Below are 21,639 nucleotides of genomic sequence, written 5' to 3' on the forward strand. Positions count from 1 at the left end.
CTATAGACTAGACTATAGACTAGACTATAGACTAGACTATAGACTAGACTATAGACTAGACTATAGACTAGACTATAGACTAGACTATAGACTAGACTATAGACTAGACTATAGACTAGACTATAGACTAGACTATAGACTAGACTATAGACTAGACTATAGACTAGACTATAGACTAGACTATAGACTAGACTATAGACTAGACTATAGACTAGACTATAGACTAGACTATAGACTAGACTATAGACTAAACTATAGACTAGACTATAGACTAGACTACTTAGACTAGACTATAGACTAGACTTATAGACTAGACTATAGACTAGACTATAGACTAGACTATAGACTAACAAGACTAGACTATAGAACAGACTATAACTAGACTAGACTATAGACTAGACTATAAGACTAGACTATAGACTAGACTATAAGACTAGACTATAGAACTAGAACTATAGACTAGAACTATAGACTACGACTATAGACTAGACTATAGACTAGACTATAGACTAGACTAATAGACTAGACTAAGACGAGACTATAGACTAGACTTAGACTAGACTATAGACTAGACTATAGACTAGACTATAGACTAGACTATAGACTAGACTATAGACTAGACTATAGACTAGACTATAGACTAGACTATAGACTAGACTATAGACTAGACTATAGACTAGACTATAGACTAGACTATAGACTAGACTATAGACTAGACTATAGACTAGACTATAGACTAGACTATAGACTAGACTATAGACTAGACTATAGACTAGACTATAGACTAGACTATAGACTAGACTATAGACTAGACTATAGACTAGACTATAGACTAGACTATAGACTAGACTATAGACTAGACTAGACTAGACTATAGACTAGACTATAGACTAGACTATAGACTAGACTATAGACTAGACTATAGACTAGACTATAGACTAGACTATAGACTAGACTATAGACTAGACTATAGACTAGACTATAGACTAGACTATAGACTAGACTATAGACTAGACTATAGACTAGACTATAGACTAGACTATAGACTAGACTATAGACTAGACTATAGACTAGACTATAGACTAGACTATAGACTAGACTATAGACTAGACTATAGACTAGACTATAGACTAGACTAGACTAGACTATAGACTAGACTATAGACTAGACTATAGACTAGACTATAGACTAGACTATAGGCTAGACTATAGACTAGACTATAGACTAGACTATAGACTAGACTATAGACTAGACTATAGACTAGACTATAGCCTAGACTATAGCCTAGACTATAGACTAGATTATAGACTATACCATAGACTAGACTATAGACTATACCATAGACTATACTATAGACTATACTATAGACTATACTATAGACTGTACTATAGACTATACTATAGACTATACTATAGACTATACTATAGACTATACTATAGACTATACTATAGACTATACTATAGACTATACTATAGACTATACTATAGACTATACTATAGACTATACTATAGACTATACTATAGACTATACTATAGACTATACTATAGACTATACTATAGACTATACTTAGACTATACTATAGACTATACTAAAGACTACACTATTGACTATACTATAGACTATACTATAGACTATACTATAGACTATACTATAGACTATACCAGCGGTTCCCACCGGTTTTTACTTCGCGGACCCCTTGAGGAACTTATTTAATTTCGCGGACCTCCATACATATTTTGATATCTTATTGTACTAAATAATTGTTCGTCCGAAAATTAACCTAGTCCATAAATCCCTAGGTCAAATAAATGTAGAGATGTCATATCTATAAAATATTCCCGAGAGGTTTTTAATTGCATGGTTTTGAAGATAGAAAGACTTCTTTGTTGAAATGTTAAAATGATGTTTAATTTTATGATCGTGAGACCTTTCATGTTCATTTTAATTCAAGGTAGCAAAAAGGTTTCTTTATCAAATATTGTCGACATGTGCTTAAGGAGTCACGTTTCAAAAATTTATTGCGATTGCAGAGGGGTAAAGTGAGCTAATTTTTCGGGAAAATAATATAAGAAAGTTGGACTTCTTCCATGTTGTTGCGGAATACGTTATCCGCATAATATATGACATGAACTCTTTTACTGCATGGTTTTGCCTACATATTTACTCGAAACGATATGGATTTTCTGATGTTAATTTAATATATTCTGATGTTAATTTAATATTGGTCGATAAAATCAAGTTAAATTTAGCTAAATTAACGTATTGAAGGTACATAAAGAGTCACCTCAGTTTTTGAAATATATAATTTTAGTCCTTACAAACAAGAACACTTTTGCTTACAATTTGACAAACTTAAATCTGGTATAAGCTTGTCTTTGAATTATGAAATGTGGCCTAACTTCATACTCCGGAATACCAGTATCCCTTATTTAATTGTAAGACAGATCATTATCCGTCTGAAATAGAAAAACATTGTTTCACTACATATACAGGAAATAAAAATTATGTACATATCAGGCAATATCTTACTTTATAAAAGTGATACAATATTGTTTATTCATGGCTTTTTTCGTTTGTCTTCGCGGACCCCCTAGGATTTTACTACGGACCACTAGGGGTCCACGGACCCCCATTTGGGAACCGTTGGACTATACTATAGACTATACTATAGACTATACTATAGACTATACTATAGACTATACTATAGACTATACTATAGACTATACTATAGACTATACTATAGACTATACTATAGACTATACTATAGACTATACTATAGACTATACTATAGACTATACTAAAGACTATACTATAGACTATACTATAGACTATACTATAGACTATACTTAGACTATACTATAGACTATACTAAAGACTATACTAAAGACTATACTATTGACTATACTATAGACTATACTATAGACTATACTATAGACTATACTATAGACTATACTATATACTATACTATAGACTAGACTATAGACTATACTATAGACTATACTATAGACTATACTATAGACTATACTATAGACTATACTATAGACTAGAACAAAACTTTTTCAGATATGAGTTATTTTCGAAATTATATATTTTCTATGTTTACAAATGAAACTGGTCATCCTATTTAGTTTAGATAACTATAATCAAATAAACGTAAATATTGTTATAATGACCTTAAATTTTAAACATTTCAATAATAATTATTTAATTAAATACATGCATTTTTAAATAAAATGCAGGTATTTTTAAAAATACTAAAAAAATATCCTCTATTTCCACAAATAGTATAAAAAAGTGTTCAATGAAAAAACTCAATTAAAGTATAAAACGAAACGAAAATATTAAAATTTTAAAATTGTAATAAAAAGAATAAAACGCACGCGAAAAAAGGATACTAACCCAACCACCCCCCCCCCCCCCCCCCCCCCACACACACACACGTGTTCTAAAAACATTGGAAGTCTTAAGAGGACAAATTAAAAAAAATATTATAAATTAAACAAAAATGGAACGTCATCGGACATTGGATTCATCAATGTCATCCCTGTATTCGGGTTCAAATGTTTCACAAACACCCTCACGTCAGCTGGAGCCCTCTAACTATCATTATCCCACATCATCGACAGCACCATCACCCACTCCCAGTGGAGCTGGTGGTGGACAATTGATGCCTTCCAATCATAATCATAATGATACTTTGGGCAGTGGTGCTAGTACATCATCACACAGTTTACGCGCCACTACTATAGGAACAGTGGTGGTACGTTGCGGTCCCATACAGTTGGTCATTGCTCTATTGCAAGTAAGTTGTTAAAACAAATTAATATTTTGCCTAAAAAAAAGGAAAATTCAAAAGTCTTGATTGAAAAGTTTAGAGATTTATTATAATTTTAAGTTTTTGTTAAAGAATTTAGAAATTTTCTTGATTTATTTTAAAAGTTGGTTGTGACTTTGATTTAGTGCTGTTAAAGTTTTTTGAAAATTTTCTTGTTTGAAAGCTATAATGAATCGCTTTGTTAGTTTTGAATGTCATTTATTTAAGAAAAATTGACTTGAGAGTAGTTTTGTTTAGTTGTTGGCTCTGGGAGCTGAAGTGGGTTATATACGGCACGTGATCAAAATTATGTTCAGAATTTTTGTGAGACTATCAGATTTGAAAGAAATTTATTTATAAGTATTTGGTGCCTAATGGTGGCTATTTCAAATCTGACGCTTTCTGCATACCCACGCTTCTGCTAATAAGTTTCAAACAAATTTTTCTTCTATTTAGTTTCCTGCCATTTTTTTCATCATCATCATCTTATTCTATTTCTTAAGCGGCTTAATGTTTGTTTTTCTTGTCTTGCTTGACTTTTTTCTCTCGATTTTCTTCACTCCAAACGGAACGTATTTGACATGTGAATTTAATAAATGATGTTAGATTTTCGACAATTTAAAATGTTTTGGCCCCAGTGTTAAGTTTTCGTTCCTTTTTATTTTGGGCCAAAGTGGTAAAAGCTTTTCAAAATATAATCAGTAGTAAACAAAATTTAACTATTATTTATTGACTTTATTTAATAAACAAATAACACATGATGATTGAGCAATACCGACAATATGATACCCTATAGATTAGACTACAGACTAAACTAAAAAAGTCCAAACTATAGACTCGAATATAGACTTGGCTGTAGACTAGTCCATATAGACTATAAACTAGAACATAGATTTGACTATAGGATAGACTATAGACTAGACTAGATTATAGACTAGACTATAGACTAGACTATAGACTAGACTATAGACTAGACTAGACTAGACTATAGACTAGACTATAGACTAGACTATAGACTAGACTATAGACTAGACTATAGACTAGACTATAGACTAGACTATAGACTAGACTATAAACTAGACTATAGACTAGACTATAGACTAGACTATAGACTAGACTATAGACTAGACTATAGACTTAGACTATAGACTAGACTATAGACTAGACTATAGACTAGACTATAGACTAGACTATAGACTAGACTATAGACTAGACTATAGACTAGACTATAGACTAGACTATAGACTAGACTATAGACTAGACTATAGACTAGACTATAGACTAGACTATAGACTAGACTATAGACTAGACTAGACTAGACTATAGGACTAGACTATAGACTAGACTATAGACTAGACTATAGACTAGACTATAGACTAGACTATAGACTAGACTATAGACTAGACCTATACTAGACTATAGACTAGACTATAGACTAGACTATAGACTAGACTATAGACTAGAACTATAGACTAACTATAGACTAGACTATAGACTAGACTATAGACTAGACTATAGACTAGACTATAGACTAGACTATAGACTACTATAGACTAGACTATAGACTAGACTATAGACTAGACTATAGACTAGACTATAGACTGACTATAGACTAGACTATAGACTAGACTATAGACTATACTATAGACTAGACTATAGACTAGACTATAGACTAGACTATATAGACAGACTATAGACTAGACTATAGACTAGACTATAGACTAGACTATAGACTAGACTATAGACTAGACTATAGACTAGACTATAGACTAGACTATAGACTAGACTAGACTAGACTATAGACTAGACTATAGACTAGACTATAGACTAGACTATAGACTAGACTATAGACTAGACTATAGCCTAGACTATAGACTAGACTATAGACTAGACTAGACTATAGACTAGACTATAGACTAGACTATAGACTAGACTATAGACTAGACTATAGACTAGACTATAGACTAGACTATAGACTAGACTAGACTATAGACTAGACTATAGACTAGACTATAGACTAGACTATAGACTAGACTATAGACTAGACTATGACTAGACTATAGACTAGACTATAGACTAGACTATAGACTAGACTATAGACTAGACTATAGACTAGACTATAGACTAGACTATAGACTAGACTATAGACTAGACTATAGACTAGACTATAGACTAGACTATAGACTAGACTATAGACTAGACTATAGACTAGACTATAGACTAGACTATAGACTAGACTATAGACTAGACTATAGACTAGACTATAGACTAGACTATAGACTAGACTATAGACTAGACTATAGACTAGACTATAGACTAGACTATAGACTAGACTATAGACTAGACTATAGACTAGACTATAGACTAGACTATAGACTAGACTATAGACTAGACTATAGACTAGACTATAGACTAGACTATAGACTAGACTATAGACTAGACTATAGACTAGACTATAGACTAGACTATAGACTAGACTATAGACTAGACTATAAACTAGACTAGACTATAGACTATAAACTAGACTGTAGACCAGACAATAGATTAGTCTATAGACTAGACTTTAAACTATACTATAAACTAGAATATAGTCCATGCTACAGACTAGAACCTAGACCAGACTATATACCAGTCAAACGTCAGCACTAAAGGTTTAATACCTTCGCTACTAATATAGCGATGTGGGTATAAATAGTTTTAATTGTTAAAATAAACAATTTTTAACACGATCGAAAATTCAAATATTTACCAAATTAGATAATTAAACTTTAAAGAGTTTTCTATTTGAGAGATAAATATTAGAGGTTTTAAACTTTGTTTATTTATCAAAAGGGGGGTTTTCACGCAACAGTGAGTCACAATTTGTTTAAACATCACTTAACCGAGAAGTAGCATTTAAAATAATATTGAACGACTGCTCATTTGTACTGAAATTTTTAAAATTATTTAAAGTTTCGGTAGGCTAAAATAACAAGATCGAGTAAAATTGATCGTAATTTTGTAACGAGATCATTGTATGCGAAATCTTGTGGATAACGCTATTGAACATTGCATTCGAAACGAAAGCTCATTTAATAAAAAACCGGTAAATCCGTTCAGTTTTTATAACAAATGTTCATGCGATCATGTATTTGTACTTTGATCATAACTTTTCATTCGTGTTCAAACTTTAATCTACTTTTAATTCATGTTCGATTGTTATAACATTTAACATTCGAGCCAAAACACACCTTTTGCATAATAAATAAAAAAAAAATTAAATTTATAAAAAGAAATGACTTCTTAAAGAATTCAAATTTAAACAAAAAGCAACTCGAAAAAACTTGTTTCTCGTTTTTTCTTCGTTTTTCAAAAAGTACGCTAATAAAACTGCTGATATAGATCTCAAGGAAGTTTTGGAAGTTTTCGCTCTTTGAGAGTTTTTTTTTTGGCTTAAACTCAATATCAAAAAACAAGTTTTCAATAAGGCCGGTTTAAAAATTTTTCTAAATTCTAACTTAATTTTAAAATAAAAACAAAAGTATTTTTTTGTGTTAAAAATTTTACTTCTATATTATACAAACACATACAGTTCAAGGTCATTGTTAGCATTGAATTTGATCAAAATAAAATAAACGCGCTTTTTGTTAAAAAAAACTTCAGTTTCTTTTGGGTCGTGTTTTTAATGGCTTTGAAATTATACACACATGTACCGACAGTCAGTCTGTTGTCGGACGGACTGACAAGCTCTGCTAAATTCATGAGAGTAAGTTGAGGTAGTAGTTTGTTTAAGCCAAACATATAATTTGGCTTCAAACAAAAAAGTACTCAAGTTAAAATTTTTATCTTTTTAGCCGCCTATGAAACTAAATTAGTTAAGAGTTTGTTGTAGAATCTAAAATTTAGTCATATTTACTTCAGTTATAGTTATTTTATTAATTAAAACTTATTTTTATTTTATTTTTTAAAATTTTCTTCGACCTTGTAATACTTATTACGTTTATTCTTACAAATCCTAAAAAAAACACATTTAAATTTCATAAAAATGTTTGCAAAAGATAAAAAAACCTAAAATATTATTGCCAAAAAATAAACTTAAGCAAAATTTTGCCAAAATATAGATAAAAATAGAAAATAAACTAAAAAAATATATTTCACAAATTCTTTAAATTTTATAAAATGATGTAATAGAAATGATTGAAAATGATTTATAAATAATGATTAATTATTTACTATTTGTTTATATGTATGTACGAAAAAAAAACTATTACTATAAACATGTTCAAAATGTTTATACAAAAATAATTACGGAAAAAATTGTTAAAATTCAAATAAAATTTATTTATGTTGATAAACAAATCCGAACGTTAAGAGTTTCGCTTGAAGGCCATAGAAACAGGTAGATTTCTGTTTAGAGATTTGTTATAAACAGATAAATATATTTACTTTTGGTTCCAATCTGGATTTCGGAAATATTTTGAAAAAATTGCAATTATTATAAAAGAACTTTTTAATGACAGCTGACATCTGTCAATTCACAAACAGCTGTATGCTGGTGATTGGATATTTGATGAAATTGTAGATACCAACTTAAAATACAGAACTAGTTCCCATTCAGTTATAGTTCAGATCTAGTTAAGTTCTAGTTCTATTTCAGTTTTAGTTCAGTTCTAGTTCAGTTGTAGTTCAGTTCTAGTTCAGTTCTAGTTCAGTTCTAGTTCAGTTCTGGTTCAGTTCTAGTTCAGTTCTAGTTCAGTTCTAGTTCAGTTCTAGTTCAGTTCCAGTTCAGTTCTAGTTCAGTTCTAGTTCAGTTCTAGTTCAGTTCTAGCTCTAGTTCAGTTCTACTTCAGTTCTAGTTCAGTTCTAGTTCTGTTCTAGTTCAGTTCTTGTTCAGTTCTAGTTCAGTTCTAGTTCAGTTCTGGTTCAGTTCTAGTTCAGTTCTAGTTCAGTTCTAGTTCAGTTCTAGTTCAGTTCTAGTTCAGTTCTAGTTCAGTTCTAGTTCAGTTCTAGTTCAGTTCTAGTTCAGTTCTAGTTCAGTTCTAGTTCAGTTCTAGTTCAGTTCTAGTTCAGTTCTAGTTCAGTTCTAGTTCACTTCTAGTTCAGTTCTAGTTCAGTTATAGTACAGTTCTAGTTCAGTTCTAGTTCAGTTCTAGTTCCGTTCTAGTTCCGTTCTAGTTCAGTTCTAATTCAGTTCTAGTTCAGTTCTAGTTCAGATCTAATTCAGTTCTAGTTCAGTTATAGTTCAGTTCTAGTTCCGTTCTAGTTCCATTCTAGTTCCGTTCTAGTTCCGTTCTAGTTCCGTTCTAGTTCAGTTCTAGTACAGTTCTAGTTCAGTTCTAGTTCAGTTCTAGTTCAGTTCTAGTTCAGTTCTAGTTCAGTTCTAGTTCAGTTCTAGTTCAGTTCTAGTTCAGTTCTAGTTCAGTTCTAGTTCAGTTCTAGTTCAGTTCTAGTTCAGTTCTAGTTCAGTTCTAGTTCAGTTCTAGTTCAGTTCTAGTTCAGTTCTAGTTCAGTTCTAGTTCAGTTCTAGTTCAGTTCTAGTTCTAGTTCAGTTCTAGTTCAGTTCTAGTTCAGTTCTAGTTCAGTTCTAGTTCAGTTCTAGTTCAGTTTCTAGTTCAGTTCTAGTTCAGTTCTAGTTCAGTTCTAGTTCAGTTCTAGTTCAGTTCTAGTTCAGTTCTAGTTCAGTTCTAGTTCAAGTTCTAGTTCAGTTCTAGTTCAGTTCTAGTTCAGTTCTAGTTCAGTTCTAGTTCAGTTCTAGTTCAGTTCTAGTTCAGTTCTAGTTTAGTTCTAGTTCAGTTCTAGTTCAGTTCTGTTATAAATCGTTTGAATTTCTAGTTTTTCTTTACTTTAATAAAATTTTTTATAAGGAAAAGCAACAAATAGATATTTCTGCTTAAAATAAATATTAAATTTTAAAAAGTTTATTTATTCTTTGGTTCATGTTTTTCTGGGACGTTTTTCAGCAGCTAATCATTGTTAGACAATTTCAACGACTGAAATCTTTGGAAACATATGTAAATATTTTTATAATTTTGTTTATTTATAAAATGTTTTACGCAAAGCATTAAATATTTTATCGTAATAATAAAAAATTACAATTTCACAATATAAATAGACTATAAACATGAAAAGATGGAAAATTAACAAAATTCAATTGGTGCAAAAAAAGAACAAAAATCGAAAGGGATGTAGCTATTAAAGGCAGACAACAAGCATATGCTAGTTGTAAGCAGTTTGAGAGCACAAATATAAAACTGCTTACAGGTAAGCAGCATATTTTCAATATATTTTCTATTATGTTTGATATTGTTGTTAAAAATGTAAATTAGTTTGTCTAAACAACTACTAAGTTATGCGAAAAAATACCCATCGGTGATTTACCACTACTGTATGTATGATGTCAGGATTTGATTACAACATTATTTTTATAAAACATGTGTATGTAATGAAAATTCGAATATGACTATAAATGTAAAAAAAGAAAATATATATTTTAATTATAAACATGTGCTAATAAAAAATTCTAGTATTAAAATTTCCCAGGGACGTGGCAACACTTTTGCTAAATTTGGAATTTTAAGGCAAGAAAAAATTTAATTTTTGTAAGACTAGGAGAGAAAATGTTGCAAAATATACACTTGAATGAAAATTGTGAATAAATAAATATTTAAAACTAAAAAAATTTTAACACACGACGGGTGAGGAAAATATTTATTTTTTATTAAAAAGGGTTGCGAAATTTTAAAAAAATGTTTATATTTTTTGGATTACCCAATCTCCAAAAAACTAAAAAAATATAAACATCAAATCAGGCCAAAAAATCTTAAAACAAACAATTTTAATATCTTGAAAAAGAAACATTTCAAGAATGTGTACTAAACCACAACATCTGAGATACCACCATAAAAAAAGTGCCAGAAAATCTAAAGTTAAACTCTAAAAGGCCGACATTTTAAACAAAAATGTGTAAAAAAAGTCTTTTCAACACGCAACTTCCTATGAAATGTAAACAGACCCACAAAAACTCTAGATAAAAAAAAAATAACAAATATTCAATAAAGAAAATTGAAAATTGTATGCAATTTTCCAAAACAAAAAATTATTTTTTGTTAGCAAATAAATAAACATTCAAGTTAATAAATTTTTGGTGAAAAAAATATTTTTTTCTATTTTGCGTTTGTAACAAAACTAAGAAAATAAATAAAGAATTATAAGGAAGAAACTAGAATTGGGCATGATCGAACTAAAGATACCCTAAATAGATAGATAGATAGATAGATAGATAGATAGATAGATAGATAGATAGATATTAGATAGATAGATAGATAGATAGATAGATAGATAGATAGATAGATAGATAGATAGATAGATAGATAGATAGATAGATAGATAGATAGATAGATAGATAGATAGATAGATAGATAGATAGATAGATAGATAGATAGATAGATAGATAGATAGATAGATAGATAGAGATAGATAGATAGATAGATAGATAGATAGATAGATAGATAGATAGATAGAGATAGATAGATAGATAGATAGATAGATAGATAGACTAGTCTATAGACTAGTCTAGTCTATAGTCTAGTCTATCGTCTAGTCTTAGTCGAGTCTATAGTCTAGTCTATAGTCTAGTCTATAGTCTAGTCTATAGTCTAGTCTATAGTCTAGTCTATAGTCTAGTCTATAGTCTAGTCTATAGTCTAGTCTATAGTCTAGTCTATAGTCTAGTCTATAGTCTAGTCTATAGTCTAGTCTATAGTCTAGTCTATAGTCTAGTCTATAGTCTCTATAGTCTAGTCTATAGTCTAGTCTATAGTCTAGTCTATAGTCTAGTCTATAGTCTAGTCTATAGTCTAGTCTATAGTCTAGTCTATAGTCTAGTCTATAGTCTAGTCTATAGTCTAGTCTATAGTCTAGTCTATAGTCTAGTCTATAGTCTAGTCTATAGTCTAGTCTATAGTCTAGTCTATAGTCTAGACTATAGTCTAGTCTATAGTCTAGTCTATAGTCTAGACTATAGTCTAGTCTATAGTCTAGTCTATAGTCTAGTCTATAGTCTAGTCTATAGTCTAGTCTATAGTCTAGTCTATAGTCTAGTCTATAGTCTAGTCTATAGTCTAGTCTATAGTCTAGTCTATAGTCTAGTCTATAGTCTAGTCTATAGTCTAGTCTATAGTCTAGTCTATAGTCTAGTCTATAGTCTAGTCTATAGTCTAGTCTATAGTCTAGTCTATAGTCTAGTCTATAGTCTAGTCTATAGTCTAGTCTATAGTCTAGTCTCTAGTTTATAGTCTAGTCTCTAGTTATAGTCTAGTCTATAGTCTAGTCTATAGTCTAGTCTATAGTCTAGTCTATAGTCTAGTCTATAGTCTAGTCTATAGTCTAGTCTATAGTCTAGTCTATAGTCTAGTCTATAGTCTAGTCTATAGTCTAGTCTATAGTCTAGTCTATAGTCTAGTCTATAGTCTAGTCTATAGTCTAGTCTATAGTCTAGTCTATAGTCTAGTCTATAGTCTAGTCTATAGTCTAGTCTATAGTCTAGTCTATAGTCTAGTCTATAGTCTAGTCTATAGTCTAGTCTATAGTCTAGTCTATAGTCTAGTCTATAGTCTAGTCTATAGTCTAGTCTATAGTCTAGTCTATAGTCTAGTCTATAGTCTAGTCTATAGTCTAGTCTATAGTCTAGTCTATAGTCTAGTCTATAGTCTAGTCTATAGTCTAGTCTATAGTCTAGTCTATAGTCTAGTCTATAGTCTAGTCTATAGTCTAGTCTATAGTCTAGTCTATAGTCTAGTCTATAGTCTAGTCTATAGTCTAGTCTATAGTCTAGTCTATAGTCTAGTCTATAGTCTAGTCTATAGTCTAGTCTATAGTCTAGTCTATAGTCTAGTCTATAGTCTAGTCTATAGTCTATAGTCTAGTCTATAGTCTAGTCTATAGTCTAGTCTATAGTCTAGTCTATAGTCTAGTCTATAGTCTAGTCTATAGTCTAGTCTATAGTCTAGTCTATAGTCTAGTCTATAGTCTAGTCTATGCTAGTCTATAGTCTAGTCTAAGTCTAGTATAGTCTAGTCTATAGTCTAGGTCTATAGTCTAGTCTATAGTCTAGTCTATAGTCTAGTCTATAGTCTAGTCTATAGTCTAGTCTATAGTCTAGTCTATAGTCTAGTCTATAGTCTAGTCTATAGTCTAGTCTATAGTCTAGTCTATAGTCTAGTCTATAGTCTAGTCTATAGTCTAGTCTATAGTCTAGTCTATAGTCTAGTCTATAGTCTAGTCTATAGTCTAGTCTATAGTCTAGTCTATAGTCTAGTCTATAGTCTAGTCTATAGTCTAGTCTATAGTCTACTCTATAGTCTAGTCTATAGTCTAGTCTATAGTCTAGTCTATAGTCTAGTCTATAGTCTAGTCTATAGTCTAGTCTATATTCTAGTCTATAGTCTAGTCTATATTCTAGGTCTATAGTCTAGTCTATAGTCTAGTCTATAGTCTAGTCTATAGTCTAGTCTATAGTCTAGTCTATAGTCTAGTCTATAGTCTAGTCTATAGTCTAGTCTATAGTCTAGTCTATAGTCTAGTCTATAGTCTAGTCTATAGTCTAGTCTATAGTCTAGTCTCTAGTCTATGGTCTAATCTATAGTCTAGTCGATAGTCTAGTCGATAGTCTAGTATATAGTCTAGTCTATAGTCTAGTCTATAGTCTAGTCTATAGTCTAGTCTATAGTCTAGTCTATAGTCTATAGTCTAGTCTATAGTCTAGTCTATAGTTATAGTCTAGTCTCTAGTCTATGGTCTAATCTATGGTCTAATCTATAGTCTAGTCGATAGTCTAGTATATAGTCTAGTCTATAGTATAGTCCATAATCGAGCTTATAGTCTAGTCTATAGTCTGCTCCATAGTATAGCCTAGAGTCTAGTCTATAGTTAGGCCCATAATCTAGTGTATAGTCTGGTCTACCATTATCGGTGCAGGGTAAACAATTAAATGCAACTAAAAGATACATAAACTACAGCAACAAGTAGGCAGGCAATATTTTATGGTCCAATTGCAATAAAGAAACATTTCTACTTGATGTTTTTTTCTTCGATTTTTCTCTAAAACAAATAAAGAAACCAAATAATTGAAGTTGTTTTTTTTTCTTAATGCATTTGGTTTTTGGGCCAAGAAACATTATATTTACCACAACCATAAAAATTTTACATTTTTTACTTTAAAACGTTTCATGTTGTATGTCTTTTTTAAAAGTCTACACGTGTAATTTTGTTTATTTTTCTGTTGGCTTTGTTATCAGATTGCGGTTTCGGCCTTTTAGGTTTTTTTTTGTATTTCAAAGAACATTTCTGTTTTTTTGTTTTTTTTTTTTTTTTAATTTAAGTTTATGTGTAAAAGTAATTTTGTTGTGTTTTTTTTTATTGTAAATGTTGGTGAAATGCAGAGAAATTTTGTTAAATGAAAATCAAATAAACAATATAATTTATTTGAAAATAATTATGGTTGATTGATTAATATAGTTTCTTTAGACATACATGATGTTTGCTATTTCTGTAAAACATTATTATTTGTACAAATTGGTCACTGAATTATGCTTAATTAGTGATAAATTTTTAGATTTTATTAAATGCAGGTGTAATTTTGTTAAAGATCGCATAATTTGTCTAGACTTTTTTCTGTCTATACTCTAGAGCAAAGAAAACATTCAAAGGAAATTTAAACAAAATATCTTTTTCTTTATGGAACAAAAAAACTCACTCACCTTTCACATTTTCCTCTTTAGCGAAAATCATCTAATTGCTGAAATAAAAGAAAATGAAAATTCTCAAATTAATTGAATCATTAAATGTTATTAATCAAATTGTACATCAACAATAAAATTATTACATAGATAAATGCAAAAGTAAAAGAAAGATCAAAATCATTAAAAAAAATACCAATCAAATGGTCAAAGCAATACAAATCACATAAAATTAGTTAACAATTTTATGGACAAATTAAAATAATTGATATAAATTGTAAATGACTGAAAAGTAAAAAATTACAAAAAAACTTTCTTATAAACTTAAATTATAAAAAGTAAAAAAGAAAATACCATGTAAAGTCCAATAAATGGATTACGAATTAGTCCGTCCATTCATACAAAAATATAAACCGAAAGACGGATGGACGGATAGCTACAGAGACACACAATTACGTTTGATAACATAAAGTTTGAAAAAGATAATGATGATTATATTAATGATAATAATAATAAATTTACTATCATTTGTTGCTGTTGTAGATTACTGTTAAAAAGGTATCAACATTATGATTGTGTGCAATTAGAGAGATATGAGTCAAATGGAAGAAAAAGTCAAATAAAATTATGTTTATGATAAAAATACTCAAAACAGAAACTTAAAGGAATTAAATATTCAACCAAATGCTTTTTGAACTACATATAACTCTACTCAATTAGAACTGAACTAGCACAAAACTAAAACTGAACTAGAACAGAACTTGAACTGAACTAGAAACTGCTGAACTAGAACTGAACTAGAGAACTGAACTAGAACTGAACACAGAACTGAAACTAGAACTGAACTAGAACTGAACTAGAACTGAACTAGAACTGAAAGAACTGAACTAGAACTGAACTAGAACTGAACTAGAACTGAACTAGAACTGAACTAGAACTGAACTAGAACTGAACTAGAACTGAACTAGAAACTGAACTAGAACTGAACTAGAACTGAACTAGAACTGAACTATACTGAACTAGAACTGAACTAGAACTGAACTAGAACTGAACTAGAACTGAACTAGAACTGAACTAGAACTGAACTAGAACTGAACTAGAACTGAACTAGAACTGAACTAGAACTGAACTAGAACTGAACTAGAACTGAACTAGAACTGAACTAGAACTGAACTAGAACTGAACTAGAACTGAACTAGAACTGAACTAGAACTGAACTAGAACTGAACTAGAACTGAACTAGAACTGAACTAGAACTGAACTAGAACTGAACTAGAACTGAACTAGAACTGACTAGAACTGAACTAGAACTGAACTAGAACTGAACTAGAACTGAACTAGAACTGAACTAGAACTGAACTAGAACTGAACTAGAACTGAACTAGAACTGAACTAGAACTGAACTAAACTGAACTAGAACTGAACTAGAACTGAACTAGAACTGAACTAGAACTGAACTAGAACTGAACTAGAACTGAACTAGAACTGAACTAGAACTGAACTAGAAACTGAACTAGAACTGAACTATAACTGAACTAGAACTGAACTAGAACTGAACTAGAACTGAACTAGAACTGAACTAGAACTGAACTAGAAACTGAACTAGAACTGAACTAGAACTGAACTAGAAACTGAACTAGAACTGAACTAGAACTGAACTAGAACTGAACTAGAACTGAACTAGAACTAACTAGAACTAACTAGAACTGAACTAGAACTGAACTAGAACTAAACTAGAACTGAACTAGAGACTGAACTAGAACTGAAACTAGAACTGAACTAGAACTGAACTAGAACTGAACTAGAACTGAACTAGAACTGAACTAGAACTGAACTAGAACTGAACTAGAACTGAACTAGAACTGAACTAGAACTGAACTAGAACTGAACTAGAACTAAACTAGAACTGAACTAGAACTGAACTAGAACTGAACTAGAACTGAACAAACTGAACTAGAACTGAACTAGAACTGAACTAGAACTGAACTAGAACTGAACTAGAACTGAACTAGAACTGAACTAGAACTGAACTAGAACTGAACTAGAACTGAACTAGAACTGAACTAGAACTGAACTAGAACTGAACTAGAACTGAACTAGAACTGAACTAGAACTGAATACTGAACTAGAACTGAACTAGAACTGAACTAGAACTGAACTAGAACTGAACTAGAAATGAACTAGAAATGAACTAGAAATGAACTAGAACTGAACTAGAACTGAACTAGAACTGAACTAGAACTGAACTAGAACTGAACTAGAACTGAACTAGAACTGAACTAGAACTGAATTAGAACTGAATTAGAACTGAATTAGAACTGAACTAGACTGAACTAGAACTGAACTAGAACTGAACTAGAACTGAACCAGAACTGAACTAGAACTGAACTAGAACTGAACTAGAACTGAACTAGAACTGAACTAGAACTGAACTAGAACTGAACTAGAACTGAACTAGAACAGAACTAGAACTGAACTAGAACTAGAACTGAACTAGAACTGAACTAGAACTAGAACTAGAACTGAACTAGAACTGAACTAGAACTGAACTAGAACTGAACTAGAACTGAACTAGAACTGAACTAGAACTGAACTAGAACTGAACTAGAACTGAACTAGAACTGAACTAGAACTGAACTAGAACTGAACTAGAACTGAACTAGAACTGAACTAGAACTGAACTAGAACTGAACTAGAACTGAACTAGAACTGAACTAGAACTGAACTAGAACTGAACTAGAACTGAACTAGAACTGAACTAGAACTGAACTAGAACTGAACTAGAACTGAACTAGAACTGAACTAGAACTGAACTAGAACTGAACTAGAACTGAACCCGGAATTTCATTATGATCTAATTCTTTTAGATTTTATGTGTAAATGTATCATTTGGATAAAAATCAAATTGAATTTAATAACGAGTCACAACTAAAAGATTTTTTGTGTAGATTTTATAAAAGTAAGTGAGTGGTAATGAACCAACTGATGTTCATATAAAGAAAAACATTCGCTTATTATGGAGAAGGTATCCTAAGAGAGCAGCTTCAAATAACACAGATTATTTGACGGCAAAAGAAGATTTGGCTTTTGTGATTCCAACAGAATGTATATTTGAGATGATAACTGCATTGTAGCATACCTTCCCTCCTATTAAAAGTAATAGTCATTGTAATACTTTCAGTTATTCCAACTCTGTACTTTACATTATTTCCCAACCAGCATGTTTGGTCGCATACGCGATGATGATTTCTTAATGGTTTTCAAAGTTTCTGACTCTGAACATTGAAGAGTCAAGTCAATGAAAAGATTGTCAATCATTGTTTAACTTGACAGTGAAAGAAAACAGCAAATGAAATGGAAGAAACAACAAATGGAAAAATAAACATTATAAAATTGTTTAGGCACCTTAGAAAACTTTATGAATGTAAGATTATGAATGTTCAATTGCTAAGTAACTCATGGAAATATTTATGTACGTACGTAGTTCATAGCGCGATTGCTGTCTTGTTTTCTGACTCCAGTTAACATATGTTGGCCGTGATGATGATGACTAAGCAATAGCAGTTCCAGAGACTATGAGGTGTAGAAATGCCAACAATAGTTAGTGAAAAAGTTAAGGCAAAAAGAAATTGAATGTTAGTTTATGAGTTTTAAAAAAAATATATAAAAAATGCGTGTCTAAGTAACTCATAAGTTGCTACGTTTCGGAACTGATTGTAAATTCCCTTGTCTTAAGACACTTTATTTGATCACTGTTGCGCCATCGTTTTGCTGCTCTGATCAAGCCAATGTTGTATGAAATGTATGTATGTAACTATATAAAGAGATATGCATTATTATAGATATCTGAACTCATATCTTGAAGGTTGTAATGACGTTGCATGATTTGTTGCAAATACTTCATAAAATATTATTTGGCATGAGTTTTAACACGTTGCAGTTAACGAGAAAGGAATAATGTCTTATCGATTTGAAGAACGTGTTTGTTGTAACCTTAAAAGTAAACTTTTTAAGTATTTTTTCAGTTCTAGGTTATTTCAGTTCCAGTTCAAGTTCTCTTCTAGTTCTCTTCTAGTTCTGTTCTAGTTCTGTTCTAGTTCTGTTCCAGTTCTGTTCTAGTTCTGTTCTAGTTCTGTTCTAGTTCTGTTCTAGTTCTGTTCTAGTTCTGTTCTAGTTCTGTTCTAGTTCTGTTCTAGTTCTGTTCTAGTTCTGTTCTAGTTCTGTTCTAGTTCTGTTCTAGTTCTGTTCTAGTTCTAGTTCTAGTTCTAGTTCTAGTTCTAGTTCTGTTCTAGTTCTGTTCTAGTTCTGTTCTAGTTCTGTTCTAGTTCTGTTCTAGTTCTAGTTCTGTTCTAGTTCTGTTCTAGTTCTGTTCTAGTTCTGTTCTAGTTCTGTTCTAGTTCTGTTCTAGTTCTGTTCTAGTTCTGTTCTAGTGCTGTTCTAGTTCTGTTCTAGTTCTGTTCTAGTTCTGTTCTAGTTCTGTTCTAGTTCTGTTCTAGTCCTGTTGTAGTTCTTTTCTAGTTCTGTTCTAGTTCTGTTCTAGTTCTGTTCTAGTTCTGTTCTAGTTCTGTTCTAGTTCTGTTCTAGTTCTGTTCTAGTTCTGTTCTAGTTCTGTTCTAGTTCTGTTCTAGTTCTGTTCTAGTTCTGTTCTAGTTCTGTTCTAGTTCTGTTCTAGTTCTGTTCTGTTCTGTTCTGTTCTAGTTCTGTTCTAGTTCTGTTCTAGTTCTGTTCTAGTTCTGTTCTAGTTCTGTTCTAGTTCTAGTTCTGTTCTAGTTCTGTTCTAGTTCTGTTCTAGTTCTGTTCTAGTTCTGTTCTAGTTCTGTTCTAGTTCTGTTCTAGTTCTGTTCTAGTTCTGTTCTAGTTCTGTTCTAGTTCTGTTCTAGTTCTGTCTAGTTCTGTTCTAGTTCTGTTCTAAGTTCTGTTCTATTCCTGTTCTTAGTTCTGTTCTAGTTCTGTTCTAGTTCTGTTCTAGTTCCTGTTGTAGTTCTGTTCTAGTTCTGTTCTAGTTCTGTTCTAGTTTCTGTTCTAGTTTCTGTTCTAGTTCTGTTCTAGTTCTGTCTAGTTCTGTTCTAGTTCTGTTCTAGTTCTGTTCTAGTTCTGTTCTAGTTCTGTTCTAGTTTCTGTTCTAAGTTCTGTTCTAGTTCTGTTCTAGTTCTGTTCTAGTTCTGTTCTAGTTCTGTTCTAGTCTGTTCAGTTCTGTTCTAGTTCTGTTCTAGTTCTGTTCTAGTTCTGTTCTAGTTCTGTTCTAGTTCTGTTCTAGTTCTGTTCTAGTTCTGTTCTAGTTCTGTTCTAGTTCTGTTCTAGTTCTGTTCTAGTTCTGTTCTAGTTCTGTTCTAGTTCTGTTCTAGTTCTGTTCTAGTTCTGTTCTAGTTCTGTTCTAGTTCTGTTCTAGTTCTGTTCTAGTTCTGTTCTAGTTCTGTTCTAGTTCTGTTCTAGTTCTGTTCTAGTTCTAGTTCTGTTCTAGTTCTGTTCTAGTTCTGTTCTAGTTCTGTTCTAGTTCTGTTCTAGTTCTGTTCTAGTTCTGTTCTAGTTCTGTTCTAGTTCTGTTCTAGTTCTGTTCTAGTTTTGTTCTAGTTCTGTTCTAGTTCTGTTCTAGTTCTGTTCTAGTTCTGTTCTAGTTCTGTTCTAGTTCTGTTCTAGTTCTGTTCTAGTTCTGTTCTAGTTCTGTTCTAGTTCTAGTTCTATTCTAGTTCGTTCTAGTTCTGTTCTAGTTCAGTTCTAGTTTTGTTCTAGTTCTGTTCTAGTTCTGTTCTAGTTCTGTTCTAGTTCTGTTCTAGTTCTGTTCTAGTTCTGTTCTAGTTCTGTTCTAGTTCTGTTCTAGTTCTGTTCTAGTTCTGTTCTAGTTCTGTTCTAGTTCTGTTCTAGTTCTGTTCTAGTTCTGTTCTAGTTCTGTTCTAGTTCTGTTCTAGTTCTGTTCTAGTTCTGTTCTAGTTCTGTTCTAGTTCTGTTCTAGTTCTGTTCTAGTTCTGTTCTAGTTCTGTTCTAGTTCTGTTCTAGTTCTGTTCTAGTTCTGTTCTAGTTCTGTTCTAGTTCTAGTTCTGTTCTAGTTCGTTTCTAGCTCTGTTTTAGTTCTGTTCTAGTTCAGTCCTTATTCCGTTCTTGTATCATAGTTAGTTCGCTTTTATTTAGATCTAGTTCAGTTTTGATTCAGTTTTAGTTCATTTATAATACATTTCTTTTTATGCTACAAATAGTTTCATTAACGAAGTGTCAGTTATATTAGTGTAGAGTGCATGGAAGAGTTTTGTATAGGTTTCTCTTTTTCAGTTTGTTACAACAAATTTGTGATCACATCGTAAATATTGATATCAGTTCAATATCGAAAAGGAACACAGCATGAACTATGTTTGTACTTTATACTCCCACAACAAGGAGAGCCACAGCATGTCGAAATCAGAGACAATAATAAAGCTAGAAAATATGTATATTTGTATTGTTGGAATTATAAAGATGTTTATGCTTTAAAAACAAAGCTAAAAAGATAATACTGTTCACATATCGAAGCATTTTATGATCAGATTTTGATCACTCTTTTATATTGAAACGTGTTGATCCGTTCCTTTAATAGCAGACATTTTAAACGAAATATAAATAGTCTCGTTCTATTAACTCTGACCCCTTGATAAAAAATAAATTCTAATTTTAAACCATTTTATTAAATATTCATATTTTAATTCCAACCATTAAAAGGTCAACACGAAAGCCCATAATTTATTTCAATTTAAATCATTTTTTGACATGAAAGTATTAAAAAATATTCACGATCTGTCAATTTCCGCTTAACAAAAATGGCATAACGTTTTTTTGTGTGTTCTCTCCTAAAACAAAAAAATTACACTTCAAATTACAACATTTATTAATGTAAAAAACAATAAATATACTAATTGTAATTATGACATTAGTATCTGTGAACAAAACGTAAATGAATATTAAAAAATTTATTATTTCAACTTTGTATTTGAAATTGACCCTGAATAACTCATAAAAAAAGCGAAAATTTCTCATGTGTTTACATCAACAAAAAAACATCAAACACACGTTAGTTTAAAATACTACTTTTTTATGATTATATTTTATTTAATAAAATTTTTTATTGTTGTTGTTTTTTTGTTA

At 31.0% G+C, this 21,639-nt stretch overlaps 1 protein-coding gene across 1 annotated transcript in view; it reads left to right on the plus strand.

Moving 5' to 3' along the window:
* Positions 1-3,279: 3,279 nt before the first annotated feature.
* The window catches only part of LOC119611054, a 100,184-nt gene continuing 81,824 nt past the window's right edge, over positions 3,280-21,639 (plus strand). The window contains 1 exon segment of the mRNA XM_037966510.1: positions 3,280-3,802. Within this exon segment, the coding sequence (XP_037822438.1) occupies positions 3,506-3,802 (297 nt within the window). The 5' untranslated portion in view covers positions 3,280-3,505.

The sequence above is a fragment of the Lucilia sericata genome, unplaced genomic scaffold (assembly GCF_015586225.1).
Source record: "Lucilia sericata isolate MDLA Ls3-8-SP2 unplaced genomic scaffold, ASM1558622v1 Contig001349F_arrow, whole genome shotgun sequence".
Lineage (NCBI taxonomy): Eukaryota > Metazoa > Arthropoda > Insecta > Diptera > Calliphoridae > Lucilia > Lucilia sericata.